The sequence below is a fragment of the Acinonyx jubatus genome, chromosome D4 (genome assembly GCF_027475565.1).
Source record: "Acinonyx jubatus isolate Ajub_Pintada_27869175 chromosome D4, VMU_Ajub_asm_v1.0, whole genome shotgun sequence".
Classification (NCBI taxonomy): domain Eukaryota; kingdom Metazoa; phylum Chordata; class Mammalia; order Carnivora; family Felidae; genus Acinonyx; species Acinonyx jubatus.
Window position 1 is genome coordinate 2,542,682 of NC_069391.1, and position 16,250 is coordinate 2,558,931.

The window sequence follows — 16,250 nt, forward strand, 5'->3', positions numbered from 1 at the left end:
GCCTTGAGCCTCCACAGGGTGTCAGGTGCCGTGCGGTGAGTAGGCTCACGGTGACTCTGCCCAGCAGGGGACCCTTCCCAGCTACAGAAGAAGAGACAGAGGCCCCAAGAGCATCCTGTGTAAGGCCACTGGGCGAGCAGGTGGCTGGCAGAGGTGACCTTCGTGGGCTGGGGGTTCCTTGGCCTCACCTGCCAGCTTCAGTAACAGGGAGAGTTCTGCCCTTTGCCCTTTCCTCTGCCCGCCATCCGGTGATGACCCCCCACGGGACGTTCCTCACTCTGGACGGCCAGCTCTGGCTGTGACAAGGCCCTCCACGCGCCCCCACCCCCCACCCCACCCCAGCCTCACTTCTGGTCCTCTGGCTGGCCCCAGGGTGGGGCCCTCAGATTAAGTCCCCTATTCATCAGCCTCTGAGAAGTATAATCGGGGCTTTTACGGAAAATCAGCTCATCATGCAAAGTGCAACGGCTGGAAAAATGATCATTTTTCTAAAGGAGCACGCTGGGCTCCCATTCAGCCACGAAACAAACGGGGAAGACGCTCTTCAGGGCTGCGGGCTTGGCGGCTGGCTTTTCAAAAAGGGAAAGGGTCTGGCCAAGCCGAAACCTCAGGAAATGAGTAACGCTGTGAAATTGCTCCCAGATTCACAGGACGTGCAGAGCACTGGTGGTTCCCAGAATCCCCAGTCACCTGTGGGAATCCCAGCCTGTGCGGGGGACTCGGCGTGCTGTGCCCAGGCAGCCCCACCGTCCCGGGGCCACGAGGGCAGGAGGGCGCGCAGGTGAGAGGCGGGAGCTCTCTCTGCAGAGGGTGCCGGTCCACGGAGGTGGCGGGGGAGGCCCTGACCTTTCTTGTGCTGAAAATGCCTCCCCCGTCCCCCTCACTTCCTCCTCCTCCCGGTGCCCTGAAGGGTTAACTCGGCCTCGGGCTCTGGAGGCACGGGCACGGAGAGCCTGGAAGGCAGCAGGGTGGCCCGTCCAGGGCAAAGCCAGGCGGGTCCGCGTGCCCCCGGATGTAACCAGGCCTGCCGCGGGGAGAAATGGGTACAGAGAAGAGATGAGGCTCTAGCCTTCCGTCAACGAGCAAATGACGCGACTAAGGGCTGCTGCACGGACTTCACTCGCGCCCACGTGGGCACGCAGACACGCGTCCAGGCGAGAAACATACTGGAAGTGGGACAGCAACACCCCGTAGCGGCTCGGGCTAGCGGGAGGGCCGCCAGCGGGAGAGCCGACGGACGATCGTTTCCAGAAAAAAGCCAAAACACCAAAACTACGTGCTCGTTCCTATCCAGAAATACCACACTTACTCTGAGTTAGCCGTTTTGAACCGTCCCTGCTGCGGACCTCACAGAAGCCACCCTGAATACCAGCGGGTGACGCTGGGGGGGGAGGGGCGTCCAGGTGTCACTGGTGTCCCAGGGTGTGAGCCTTGTCTTTCGGCGTTACCCTAAACGTGTTATAAATGCCCTTTTGTACGCATTCAGCGGAGAGTCTAGAGACATTTTTGAAGAGCCTATCCTTTCTCTGACTTACAACAAAAAACAAAAACCCCCAGTTCAAAGGACTCTTTCTCTGACAACATAACAAATGCCATTCCAGTGATGGGGGGGGGGGGGGCCTAACCTTTGCATCTGTCCCGGTGACTCTCTGAATCTGTGCAAACAGCCCCACCAAGGGGCGGCTGGGCTGGCCTGGTCCTGGGACCCCAGACTCAGGCCACACAGCTGCTGGGAAGTCTCTCCCGTAGAGACCACCCTCACGATGTCGCGGGCACCCAGGCGTGACCCCACGGCACTCCACCCTCAGATGGGGCTGTTTCGGGTTCCCAAACCTCTCATCCCCACCCTTTGGGCCCATGTCCTCCAGGGACACTGAGGAAGGGCACGTCCTCTGCTTGTCCCCACCGGACCTGGAACCTGGTCCCCATTTAGACGTCTCCCTGACCCCGTGCCTGTGGGCCAGAATCTCACTGGGGCCGCCCTCCCCTGTCCCGGCTGCCTGTGTGCCCAGTCCCGTGTCAGGGACCAGAGGCCAAACCGCAGGGGTGACAGGATTCTCTGAGGCTGAGCTTTGAAAGCAGTAAAACCGGGAGAAGTCCAACCCAGGGACTTGAGGCCCCCCCCCCGCGGGACGGGTCCCTACCCTCACGGCCGAGCCCCCCCGGTTGTGATGCGTGGGGAGTGTGCTTAGGTAGGCAATGATCTGTGAAAGGATTAATTTGCTGATCTTATTACCGAAATCAAAAGGGATTTCGCAGCCATCAGTCGAACACGCGTGCAAGATCTCCCTGGTGGGAAGCGGAGGGCCCCCCCCCCCCCCGCCGCCGCCCCCTGCCGCCACCCCTTCCTGTTGCCAACAGGCAACACGAGACCACGTTGAAAATTCACGATAAGGCCACAGGCTGAAGATATCTGCTGAAAACTCTAATATCTGAGGCCAGGCACGCGGGTGGCGGGGAGGACGAGAGGGCGGCACTTGTCAGCGCCGATGAGCTCACCTGATCCCTTTGTTCTGGGCCACGTGGTGCAGGGAGAGTCTGGACACGGCAGAGATGACCTGGGGAGACCAGAAAGACGCTTCTGTCATTCCACGAGAAACCAGAAAGTCATCGCAGAACCACAACGAAGGGTATTGTGCACAGAGAGTTGTTCACTAAGCACATCTCGTCTTGGTAGAACAATCCCACACACACCGTGTAACGTTTGCGGGCTGGATACCTATGTTGCGTATGGCACAAAATGTGTTGCGCACCAAGGTTCGCCAAGGGCCGTGCGGAGGAGCGGGGCCGGGCTCACCCGTTCCGCCCTCCAGGCGCCTGCTATTAACCCCAGGCAGGGCCGCGTCCTCACCCACACGGGGGGTTGACCTCGTCGGGGCCACTGACAGTCCTAACGGGCATCACGCTTACAAAGTGCTCATCCCATGATGCTGTTCCGGAAGCTACCGGATGATTCACAGCATGTTCCCAGTAGGTGCTGATCGAGTTCAGAGATTGGGAGAGGACCAGAGAAGTCAAGGGACTTGCCCGAAGTTACACGGCAGCTTGGGGCGCAGCGCTGACGTGGTGCTCCCTCCCCTTTGGCCCCTCCTCCCTCCATTTGACCTTCTAAACTGATGCCTGGACCCCTCAAAGGGTCAGGGCGAACGGAACCAGGCTCAGCCCGCATGAGGGGATCCGAGCGCTATCTCCCCAGACCAATGTGCTTGTCAGGGCAGAGGTTCTCAAGTGCTGAACCATGAGCAGTGGCCGTTCCTTCTTGGCTGCCCCCGGCCACACCCGTCCTGCCCTGTGCCCCAGGCAGCCCCCTCCAGACACATGGGGCCCGCCTGTCCCCCAGCCTCAGAAGCCCCAACACAGTTACACCCAACAGGCAGCAAGCAGGCGTGAGGCTCCACAGAGGGTTACGGGGAAACTGAGGCAGAGAGAGGGGAGTGGCCACCCTGGAGCACAGAGTATAAAACACATGAGGGGCGCCTGGGTGGCTCAGTCAGTTAGGTATCTGACTTCGGCTCAGGTCGTGATTTTGCGGTCTGTGAGTTCGAGCCCTGCGTCAGGGTCTCTGTTCTCAGCACAGAGCCTGCTTGGGATCCTCTGTCTCCCTCTCTCTCTGCCCCTCCCGCTTGTGTGCGCTCTCTCTCACTCTCTCTCTGTCAAAAATAAATAAATATTTTTAAATAAATAAAAAAAAAAAAACACGGGGCGCCTGGGTGGCTCAGTCGGATGAGCGTCCGACTTCGGCTCAGGTCGTGATCTCATGGTTTGTGAGTTCGAGCCCCGCATCGGGCTCTGTGCAGACAGCTCGGAGCCTGGAACCTGCTTCGGATTCTGTGTCTCCCTCTCTCTGCCCCTCTCCTGCTCACACTGTATCTCTCTCTCAAAAAATAAGTGAACGTTAAAAAAATAAATTGGTTAATTAAAAATAAATAAAATAAAATAAATAAAATAAAATAAAATAAAATAAAATAAAATAAGTAAAATAAAATAAAACGCATTGAGCTGCTCATGATTCGTTACAGAATTCACGGGGCACCTGCTGTGCCAGACATCACATGCTGACGAAGCAGACGCAAGCCTGGGCTTTGAGGCTTCCTTGTGTAAGTGTGCATGTGCCCGCCTGTGTGTGTGTGTGTGTGTGTGTGTGCGTGTGCGTGTGTGCGCGTGGGTACAGTCTGTGTGTGTCTGGCGACAGGGCCCATGAACATGGCCCACGATGACCACCGGCTAAAGGCACGGACACCCCTGCCGGCTGCTGGCTGCCCCAGGAAGCGAGCCCATCGGGCCTTTTACGCGCACCGTCCTGGGGAATCCTCACCCTACCCAGCCAGGCCTGCTATGCACATTTGGGAGCCTGGGAAACTGAGGCAAGGTCTCTTGCCTAAAGCCCCCAGCTGAGACGCATTTCACAGACTTGTTTTAGCTGCAATTTTCTGAACGGGAGGGAAAAACCCAAGCCGTACAGAAAGCCCCTTTGCTCAGTCCGCGACCTCGGCCAACGAGCTAAGTGCTGTGAGGGGTCTTCCCGGAGGTGGCCACACGTGAGGGGCCGGGCCATGGGAGTCAGGAAGCTGCAGAACGTCAGGGTCCTTCTGTGCCTCCCCAGAGAGGACTCGGCTGGCCCGGCCACGGCCCCGCGCCCGTGTGCTCCAAGGGTGTTTCGCGAGTAATGAGCCTCCTGGCTCTGGCTGTTACTCTCAGCTCGTGAGAGCTCCAGGCGTTCAGGGAGAACAAAGAGTAAAGCATTATTGCTATGTGCTTACGGTTATTTGCTAGAAGCTAGGAATGAATGGCAGAGCTTGAAGGGTTCGGGGGCACAAGCCACCCGCTCCCACACCTCCACGGCTGACGCTGTTAATCCCCTGCCGCACTCCTCCCCAGCCGGCCGGACAGGGGCCAGAGTCCTCCTGTCAGATCCCACGCTCGGCAGCCATCGGTCAGCCCTGGCCCAGGAGACCGGAACCTGTCTCCTGACCTGGGGTCAGCGCAAAGCCTCTGCCCCATACAGAGGGAGCCCCAGGCACGGAGGGGCTGCCGCGGGGGAGCGAGCCAAAGCCAGGGGACAGGTCTCTGACATGTCCACGCGCCCACCGTCCCAGCAGAAGACACAGTGGCTTCTCCGCCCCGAGCCCACAGACACTCTGCTCCAGGCTGGAATCTGTCATCGGCAATGTGAGGGACTCGGCTCTGGGTTCCCGTCGAGCCAGGGTCAACATCTCTCCCGGAGGTGCCCTGGTCCTGGGTCTGCCTGGGCTGCGTGCTCCCTGCTGGCATCCGGGCAGAAACAGGAGTGCTTTGCGGGGGGGAGCCCACCGCAGGGACCCCCACTGCAGTGACCGAGGGCAGAGGCTGCCGGGAGCAGGCGTGGGGCCTCCCGAGACAGTCGTGGGGTCAGACGAGGGGTGGCGGTAGCCCCCCGGGGAAAGACAGGGCGCAGGACGCACCGCCCTGCAGGGGAGCAAGGAGCCTGCGTGGGCCCCACAGCACCCCTGGCCGGCGGCCCCGTCCCGGGACGGAGGGGCTGGGCGACGATCAAACACCTCCCAGCCCACGGCCCCTCCAGCTCTCCTGAAAATGTAAATGTCAAAGGATGACATTTTCCCAACTTTTATCTCCACTTCTCGCCTGCCTCTGTTAATGAATGGAACGGCTTCCCCTCCTCCCCGTCCACAACTGGCTCAAGCCTTTGGGCTCAGCCATCACCGACCACTTCACTGGGGCCAAGGAAGGTGTGCCCAGGGCGGGGCAGAGGGTCACAGCAGAAGGACGCGTCCCCAGAGGCCCAGGCCCACGGGGAGGAGCCACATGCGCGCCCAAGGAAGGGGCAAGGGGTGGATGGGGCAGCCCAGGGGACACCGGGCAGAGGTGTGGGGTGTGCACCCGGGGTGGAGGTCTTGGGTCCGTCCCCGCCCAGCCGCGGCCCACTCTGACCCCACGCTCTCCACCAGCTCCACTCTCGGGCTGGACACGTTCCCCGACACCAGCAGCCCATCAGCTTGCTCACTCACTGGCGGAGTTCCGGAACGCAGACCCGGCACCCCAGGCCCACCTGCGGAGGCTCTGGAACGGAAGAGAGTGGGGCCCAGGAATCTGTTTAGGGCCCGGGTGGCCCAGATGTGGGGCCGAGGTTGGGCACCCCGGCCCCAGGGACGGGGTCCGACAGGCAGCCCCTGCAGGTCAAGGCCTGCAGAAGGGCAAGGAGAGTGACCCGGGTATCCATTTCCGGACGGCCTGAGAAGCACAGAGCCGCTGAAGGGAATGGACAGTCAAGCAGAGGGGGCAGCAGGGACTTCTGGGGAAAGGACACGTGGTCTGGACCCCGGGAAGCTAAGGGGGGGATCTAGGGCAGACCTCGCCGAGCCTAGAGTTCCAGAATGCGGCTCCCAGGACCTCTGCCCCTGGGGGTCCCCCACCTCCCCCCCAAGCAACGGGCTGACGAAGCTTGTCCCGCTAGCCCCTGAGGAACCCCGAACCAGCACCCCAGGCCAGCCTCTGTGCTTCAGCTTATCATCTCGCTCAGGCATGGAGAGGTGGGCAGGCAGCCTGCAAGACGTGTCCCCGAGGGGCGCCTGGTTGGGCCTCCAGCAAATCCTTCCAAGAAGGGCAGTGGTAACCATCCAGCTCTCCGGCCAGGAGGAGCGCGTCCACGCTGCCCTGGTGTCATTAAGATGACTCTGAGTCCCCGCTCTTTTATGTGTGGAGCCATTTCGTTCCAAAGGTGACCCTGCAGCGATCTACAAATGCTCCAAAAACCCACCTGCAGCCTGACTGGCCAACACCGGGCTCGGGGAGAAACGAAGCCAGACACAGCCGCACAGGGGATTCTGAGCCGCCATGCAAACTGATGTCGCGGCAGGGAATTTGTTGATATAAAACATATTCATGAATCCCTTCGGTGAAAGAAACAAGTTGTAAAACACGTACAATCGATAGGGTCTAATTTTTAAAATTATATACTCCTTAAAAAGAGACGGGCGGAAATGCACAACACGTTAGGCAGTGACCGCGCGATTGTGCAGTTTGCTTCCTTGGCTGTAGCTTTATATTTTCCTACAAAGTACTGTGGGGGCAGATGGTATTTAAAAGCAACAGTCTGCTGGTGTCCCACCCCAGGTGCAGACCCTCCCTGAATTGTCCTGTCAACAAAACGTGCTATTTAAACCAAAAGGCTCTGACTCTGGACATGAAGGTGGAAATACGGGCCGGGTTTACTCTCACTACACCACAGCTATTGCAAACTGGTGGAAAAACACCGCTCTCCCCCGCACCCCCCCCCCCGACCCAGAGGGCACAGCAGCAGGGTGTCCACTCAAGCTGCAGCCGATCAGGACCCTCACTGTTGTGAACCTAAGGAGTACTTGACACAGGACCTCCTGGAAATGTATCAGCATGTGGAGCTGCGCCTTTGAACTTTATATTCCAAGTACCTGCACACAGATGTTACCTGGCAAATGCTGATGTGCCTAGATGGACACATGGGTCCATGGAAGGAAGGAAGGAAGGAAGGAAGGAAGGAAGGAAGGAAGGAAGGAAGGAAGGAGGGAGGGAGGAAGGAAGAAGGAAGGAAGGAAGAAGGAAGGAAGAAAGGAGGGTAGAAGGAAGGAAGGAAGGAAGGAGGGAAGGAAGGAGGGAGGGAGGAAGGAAGGAAGGAAGGAAGGAGGGAAGGAAGGAAGGAGGAAGGAAGGAAGAAGGAAGGAAGAAAGGAGGGAAGAAGGAAGGAAGGAAGGAAGGAGGGAAGGAAGGAGGGAGGGAGGGAGGGAGGGAAGGAAGGAAGGAAGGAAGGAAGGAAGGAAGAAGGAAGGAAGAAGGAAGAAAGGAGGGAAGAAGGAAGGAAGGAAGGAGGGAAGGAAGGAGGGAGGGAGGGAAGGAAGGAAGGAAGGAAGGAAGGAAGGAAGGAAGGAAGAAAGGAGGGAAGGAAGGAAGGAAGGAAGGAAGGAAGGAAGGAGGAAAGGAAGGAAGGAAGGAAGGAAGGAAGGAAGGAAGGAAGGAGGGAGGGAAGGAAGGAGGGAGGAGGGAGGGAAGGAAGGAGGGAGGGAGGGAGGGAAGGGAGGGAGGGAGGGAGGGAGGGAGGGAGGGAGGAAGGATGGATGAATGGATGGATGGATGGACAGATGGATGGATGGATGGATGAATGAATGGATGAATGGACAGATGGATGGATAGATGGATGGAAAGAAGGGAGGATGCATGGATAGATGAATGTATTGTAGAAGAAAGACGGAAGGAAGGAAGGAAGGAAGGAAGGAAGGAAGGAAGGAAGGAAGGAAGGAAGGAAGGAAGGAAGGAACAACAGAAGGAAAAAGTGAATGACCACATGACAGCGGAAGGCTCATAAGACTCCTGCAGCCCCAGAGAGGGGTTTCCACACCACTCTGGTCTGTGAGCTCCTTGAGAGCTGGTTTTTCTCAATGATATAATCCCCAGTGTCTTCGCAGAGGACACCCACCACCTATAACCCCTGCCAGAGAAACCAGACGCTTTCCTGCAGTCCTTGTGGGTGGCTCAGTAGGGACCCTACTTCTCAGGAGGATCTCCTGGGTTCTTGCCCACCCAAGGCCTCAAATTCACTTCGGACAGAGGCCAGGAGAAGGGGGAGCAGGACGGAGCGGTCAGCTCTTTCTCACACTCCACTGCCTTGTTCATCACGTTAAAGTCCCACCTGGGGAAATTCTCAAGGCGGCCACAGGGCCACAGGTACCCTGTCGTGCTGAAGGGAACACTGGTCAGCACCCCCTTCCCAGTCCTGCAGCTGAGAGCCTGCCCTGGGGCACAGGACTGTGCTGACATAGCTCGGGGCATTTCATGAAACTTCTGAGCTCCAGGACAGCTCCTCCCATGAGAGACACTAGACTGGACTGATTGCTTGCCCATTTCACAGACAGGAAACCAAGGTCCCAAACCAGGGAACTTGCTCAAGCTTACACAGCTGGTCAACAGTGGCTGAGAGAGACACTCCTATTACCCACCCCACTGAACCTCTGAGGGGGAGGGTCTGCAACAAAATGTCTTTCAACCTCCACACTCTCCCCTTTCCCTACAGGTGGCAGAGACCATGGTTCCAAGGGTGCACAGGAACACAACCTGGCGGGCTATGCCCTCTGCTGAGGATGCCCACGGCTACTCCAGCTCTCTTTAGGCCTTCTGGGCACCTGACAGCTCATGTGCCTCATGAAGCTTTTTCCAAGCTCTTTTGGGGCTAGCATCACATCTGACCTTCAAAACCAGGCTCTGAATTGCTTCTTCACTTCATGGGTGAGAGAAACTGCAGCCCACTACTGAGTTTATACGACGGGCTTGAGACACAGAATGACCTTAGAATGCTCAAAGGATGTCTGGGGATATGGGTGCGGGGATAAATGGATGGGCGCACACATGTATGGATGGGTGTGTGGGCAAATGGATGGGTAGATGTGTGGATGTGTGGATAGATGGGTGCATGGGTGAATGGATGGGTGTGTAGATGAATGGATGGGTGCATGGGTGAATGGATGGGTGGATGGGTGGATGGGTAGATGTGTGGGTGTGTGGATAGACGGATGGGTGTATAGATGAATGGATGGGTCTGAGGGTAGATGGATGGGTGCATGGGTGAATGGATGGGTGGATGGGCAGATGTGTGGATGTGTGGATAGATGCATGGGTGCATGGGTGAATGGATGGGTACATGGGTGAATGGATGGGTCTGTGAATGAATGGATGGGTACATGGGTGAATGGATGGGTGGATGGGTGGATGGGTAGATGTGTGGGTGTGTGGATAGACGGATGGGAGTATAGATGAATGGATGGGTCTGAGGGTAGATGGATGGGTACATGGGTGAATGGATGGGTGGATGGGCAGATGTGTGGATGTGTGGATAGATGCATGGGTGCATGGGTGAATGGATGGGTGGTGTGTGAATGAATGGATGGGTACATGGGTGAATGGATGGGTCTGTGAATGAATGGATGGGTGCATGGGTAGATGGATGGGTCTGGGGATGGATGGGTGGATGAGGATAAACTGGGTACGTGGATGGATGGATGGATGGATGGATGGATGGGTGGACAGACGGGTAGATGGACAGACAGGATCAGCAGCAAAGAACCCAAAGAGAACCTGCCTCCCTATTCCCACCTCTTAAATGTCAGAACACGAGCTACCATTTCTTGAGCGCTTAGTATATACTGTGCACTAAGATACGCACGACACAAACATCATTCCTGTATGTGTTCTTCCCTTCCCCCAACTCCCCATTATTAGAGACAGAGACAGACCCTGGGGACTGGACTGAATAAGGATCTTGTCCCAGGTCACCCAGCACTAAGTGGCCGATTCAGAAACCAAACCTACATCCACGTGACCCAAACCTGTGCCTCTACCTGCTGTCCCCACCACCCCGCCGGAGCCTGCAGCTGGGCACAAGACCTCATACCCCTCCTCTGGGGCCTGGCTGGACACTTACCAGCCTCTCCTGCGGTTCCCGAGGGCCACGCAGGGGATGGGAGCAGACGTCAAGGGGTCCACTTGCGGGCCTGGCTCACGAAACCTCCCGCCTCTGGGCAACCTCACAGTGCCCACATTAAAGGTGGTGAGGCCTCCATCAGCCGGGTCCCTGAAGGTCTTCCTGGGGCAGAGACCACACAGACACGCACACGCACGCACGTGTGAACACGCTTTGCCCACCCGGAACTTCCCTGAAGGCTTGCTGTCTCCCGGGCAAGCCTCCACCACACCTCCCTTTTCCACTGGGACTCAAAACGTGAGCCAAGGTTTTGCGTGTTTGCTTTCTGCCTTAAAGTCTTCTATTATCCCGAATGTAAAAGACAGAAGTCCTCCAGGGTATGAGCTCTTTATGTGGAAACGCTATTTCTCTGCAAGCGGAAGAATCAATACCCCTCGGAATAAAGGCTGACATGCTAACACGTACCGTAAAAAAGTAGTTTGCAGAGCTGACAGAACGCCTACGCCACGAAACAGAACAGACGCATCACTGCCACGGGAAGGCGATACGAACGGGACGCTCAGGAACCACAGTACGGGGACCGTGTCACGGCTAGCATTCGGCTGGCACTGCCAGGTGGCACCCAGCAAGGCCACCTAGGTTCCCCGAGGTCCTCGATGAAGAAGCATGGGCAGGAAGGATCCAGAAGGACAACAGAGACGGATGCGAGCTGGCCTTTAAGAGGGACCCAGGGCTTCTTCGTGCCGACGACGAGGTGGGCGAGAGCTGGCAGACGTCTGTGCCCGTCACACCCAGCTTGCTTGCAAAGCCCGTACTGGTCAGGAGGGCTTCCTGGCCCCAAGGCACTTGCTGTCATTAGGAGTCAATAAGCAGGAATCGCACAGACCAGGCTCAAGCCCGCAGACCTTCCTTATCAGCCATTACCACACATCTGGAAACACACGCAGACACGCGCGCACACACGCGGCTCAACGGAGCCAAATGGCAAGACTGCGAACCTCATTTAAACGCGTTGCCCCGGAAACTCCCCTATCTGCCTGGGAAATCTGCGGCTCACGCTGCTGCATATGCAGAAGCAAATCGTCATGAATTGCGTCCCCCCCTCCCCACCCCCACCCCCCCGCCGCCCCGCTCGGCCCCTGCCGTCGCCCTTCTGGTTTTTTCTGTGTTCACAGGGACAGCAAGGTCAGAACAAACTCAGCGCTGCTGCCTTCAGGATGAGGGGCGGCCGCTGGGGTGTGATTCATCACAAACCCCGTAGTCAGGCTTTGCAACACCACCCCCCCCCCCGCCCCCGCCCGGAGCAGCCAGACAAACCAAAGCAGACGGGAAGCACGGCCACCTGTCAGCCGCTGCGTCCCGCACAGCAGCAGACACAGCCTCCTGCAAAGGGGCCGAGTGCGCGCAGGGGACAAGGGTGAACCGGGCCGCAGGCCCCAAGACGCCCAAGCAGCAGAACGAAAAGCACCACTCATGGGAGCCGGTGAAAGGCGGCGACTTCAGGGTGGGGGAACGCACGGAAGGAGGGTCTGGCCGTGCTAGAAAGAGGGTCGGAGCTCAAAAGCGAGTTTTAGGAGCAAAGAAAGAGACAGGACAGAGGCACTCTGTGGACACTGCGGCCCCGGCCCTCTCCTCTTTCCTGGGCTCGAACCGAGGCTTCCGCACGACTCGAAACAAACCCCCACATCTAGCTGCACGTCCTGTGCTCACTGGAGGATGGAGACCTCGCAAGCAAGCGGCAGAGGCCCTCCTGAGCCTCAGGAACCAGCAGCCCTGGATCCTGGACTCTGTGGGAGCCGATGGCCAGAATAGCTACGAATGAACGGATGATGTGAACGGGCCTCCCACACTGAGCGCCGACTTGCGCCGGGCAAGTTAGAGAAGTTGTTCTAATTAACTTGTAATCGTGGGTACGGGGCAGAGAGCCACAAACCGGGACAAAATGCCAGAGGCGGGGGTTAAGTCCTAAACCCGCCACTGACTATTTGAGCCTCAGTTTCCCCATCTACGGAATAAGGGGAACACAATGCATAGGAGGCGGCAAATGCTTGCCACACGTCACTAATCAAACGCAGCGCTCTCTCCTGCTCAAGCCAGAGGCGGCCTCTGAAGCTTTCTCTACTGACAGGTGGTGCTCTGAGCCAGCTCTGCCTGTCAGAAAGATCCAGCAAATGCAAGGAGAGACCCGAGCCCAGCCGGGGAAACACGGAGACCTCGAGGTCTCCAGAGTCCCTCGGAGCACTGACTGTCTACTCTCCCTGATCCGTAACATCGGTCAAATGCTCTGTGGTCACCGGGCTGGGAGAGGGCGTGAACTTCAGCTGTGCCTGACCAGGAAGATTTGCAGGAACCAGTCGGGGAAGCTTAAAATCCTCGGTGGAAACAGCGCACTGACCACCCGGCCCAAATGGGAAACCTAAACCCGGCCAGGAGGTGGCAGGTGATCTGCGAGGGCCCCCCACGAACTTTCACGAGATCCCTCTGGAGCTCCAGGCTCTTGGCCTCCCTGACACGGCTCCGTTAACGACTAGAGCTGCGTATCTGGGTCTCTACCAGGTCCGTTTCATTTTATTCCCCCAAGCCCTCCACGAGACACTTCTGCTCTCCCCCCCCCCCCATTTTACGGAGGAGTCACTGAGGCCCCGGGGGTTCGAGGCAGACAAGCAGCGACCTGAGACAGACTCAGCTCGTCTGGGCCCCCCCCCCCGCCCCCACTCTCTGGCCCAGCCCTGCCCCGGAAAGGACGGCTCCGGACGTGGGCTGACAGCGGCGGCCAGGATCAAGGGGGGCCCTGCAGATCCACGGAGGCCAGCAAGCCCCCCCAGCCACGACGGGGGCTTCCGGGAGCTGGCGGGGTGGACCACCCGTCACCTGTGAATGCGTGCCCACTGCAGCCGCGGGAGAGCACAGACCGCCTCCTCTCCCTGGCCAGACAGGTAAGAGGTGGGACAAGGGTGCGTCAAAACGTAGGAGGCGCCTCAGACAGACCAGCGGCAGCACACCTCCCCTCTGATCCGAGGAGGGGCCACGAACCAGCTGCCCAGTGCTGTGAATCACCGCCCGAAGGGGCAAAAATCCCCACGGCCCAGGGCTTCGGATGCCAACGGCATTACAGACACCACAGGGCGGGGCAGGAGGGAGCCCCAGCCCCGCGTGGAAACCTCGCCCTGTCTGAAAGGCTCTGGCCGCACGTTTCCTATCCCTCTTCCTTGCTGCAGAGACGGCGAGCCGAGGGTCAGAGAGCAGGCGTCTCCACAGCCTGCGCCTGAGCGGGTCCCTGTGCCCCGTCAGCCCACGCCAGCCTCTCTGCCTCTTCCACTGATCGTGTGCAACCTTGGGCTCCACCCCAGTGGTGTGGGGTCAGGGCCATCTTCCCCATTTCCCAGATGAGGAAACTGAGGCCCCGACACAACCATAGCGGCGGGTCCAGGACTGAACCTGTCTCTCCGACTCGGCCCTTCCTGAGCACCTTCTGCGTTCTCTCACCGAGCAGTGACCTGCCTCCCGCCTTGGATTTAAAGTTTTGCCAGACACAAGGAATGGATTCCTCAGGGTGCCCACGACCAGCCCTGGGGACAGCTGGGGGCTGGGATGGGGACAGTCCTCCAGGTACAACCCCAAGGGATGCCAAGCCACAGCCCCCACAGGCTGGGATCCGCATTCTCAAGTGTTTACTCGCCAACCTGGCAATCCCACTCTGCCATAGCTCAGGAGCAGTGCTTGGAACACAGTACTCCCCAGAACCTGCCTGAATGAGCCAATGCTAAAGTGAGCCTGAGCCCTGACCATGAACCTGAAGCCTAACTTTGAGCCTGAGTCTTGTTTGTGAGACTGATTCTTGACCAGGAGCCTAAGCCCTGACCACCGTGAGCCCAGCCCTGGGCTCAGTCAGAAGTTACCCTGCTGCCTCACTCAATCCTCAACCACCCAAGGCAGTCAGTGCTACTGTGCCCCTTGTCAAAACCAGAGGATCAAAGTGGTCCCCTGTCCACAGTGGCAGATATGGCCAAGACCTTGGATGGCTGAGTTGTGCTCACTGCGCCTAAGAAGGAAGCATCCAGAAGAACAGCCTCAGCCTCCCGTCTGAGCCTCACCCTGGAACCCCCTCCCACAGCACTTCTGGCTCAGCTACTCCGGTCTGGGCCCCCACCATCCGTCAACCCCAGCTTGTTAACAGGGAAGAGGGGACAGCAGCCATTACCTGGAGGGGGCCGATGGGCTTCAGAATGCACCACTGCGTTCCCTGATTAATGGCCATCGTAACGGAAAGAGGAACAAAACCCGTACCTCTCGCACCGTGGCGGTAATTTTTCAACGTACACGCTTATCTCTAGAGCGATGACTTGGTTAACTCGTTACTAAGCGCGAGTATGACCTCAGCGCACCGAGTAAGGGGACTGTCTCTGCCAGCTCGCTTCCTCCGGGGCTGGGCCGGAGCGCCTGGGAGCACCTCCAGCACCCTGCACCCCGCGGGCTGACGGCAGAGGGGGGCGTGGCCCCGGGGCGTCAGGACCCTCCCGGCGGCGCCCAGGGAAGGCGGGCGAGCATCTCCACCGAGCTCGGAAGGAGGGGAAGGGGGCTCAGGCCGGATCAGGAACAGCATCCACACCGCAGCGGCCACGGACGCGACAGGACAAGCTGCAAATTGGGCATTTTCACAGCTGTGACACGCTGTGGGTGTTTCCGGAAAGATCTGCCGGGACTCCGCATCAGAAAGAGTTCTGCCATCCCCGGCCACAGAACGGAATGGAGTCGTCTCCCCACCTGGGAAGTGGGGGCCACAGAGCCCCACGTGGTGAGGAGACCACATGAATCCACACCCTGTGGCTTCACCCTGACCTCACTGTCATCCGGCCCCTCCTGTGGTGCCAAGCCACTTCCGCCACCAAGTCCTCTGTGGCTGTCACTACACAGAGGCCAACCTTTGCTATGAACTCAACGTGTTCCCCCAAATTCCTACGTTGAAGCCCTAACCCCAGGGGGAGGGTCTTAGGAGGTGGCGTATTTGGAGGTGAGCGGGAGGGACAGGGGTGGGGCCCCCAAGGGCGGGGTCGGTGTCCCTGCTGGAAGTGACACAGAGGCACGATCTCTCTGTCCCTGCCTGTGAGCTTGCAGGGAGAAGGCCCCCACCCGCCAACCAGGAAGAGGCCCTCACGGGAACCCGGCCGCGCCGGCACCTTCCTGATCAGGCGTCAGGCCTCCAGACACGTGGGAGATACATGCCTGCTGCTGCAGCCGCCTGGTCTGTGGTGTCTGTTACGGCAACAGCCCCCGTGGACGGACGCAACCCTGCAGAGGCGGCCCCTGCCCCCCACGGGTCCTGGTACAATCCCCAGGAAGCCACACCTCGGGGGACTTCTCACGGCCCGTGGCAGGAGTCCGCACCTGGGCCAGCGGCCCTGGGGGCGGGGCGGGTGGGGAAGGGCCAGCAGGGCAGCCGACGTCTGGGCGGGGACCACGCACGCACCTTGCTCCGCTCGCATCATGAGGATTCAGGTGGGGGGGGGGGTCTCCCCCGTCTCGGAGCCAGGTGCCCGCCCACCCTATCCCAGGGCACCCCATGGCACCGCCTTCCAGGGGGATGCAGAGAGCCAACTTGGCATCACTAACCCCGGCTCGGCACCCAGCTGCAGACTGTCCCCAAGATCTCGGCAGCGCCCTAAAACCCTTGGGGACCCGGGCCCTGACCTGTAACGTGGGGACGAGTACCCTGAGGATGGTTCTCATTTGCTCACCTGTGTGTTCAGTAGCATTCAGTGAGCATCTAGGTACTGAGCCCTGGGGAGGAGAGGCCAGACGTGGCTTCCTG

At 59.0% G+C, this 16,250-nt stretch overlaps 1 protein-coding gene across 3 annotated transcripts in view; it reads right to left on the reverse strand.

Annotated features, from left to right (window-relative positions):
- The window catches only part of VAV2 (vav guanine nucleotide exchange factor 2), a 160,756-nt gene that overhangs the window by 72,583 nt on the left and 71,923 nt on the right, over window positions 1-16,250 (reverse strand). For all 3 annotated transcript variants that reach the window (XM_027051812.2, XM_027051809.2, XM_053204412.1), the window contains exon 3: window positions 2,500-2,558. In XM_027051812.2, the coding sequence (XP_026907613.2) occupies window positions 2,500-2,558 (59 nt within the window). The remainder of the gene's footprint in view (window positions 1-2,499; window positions 2,559-16,250) is intronic.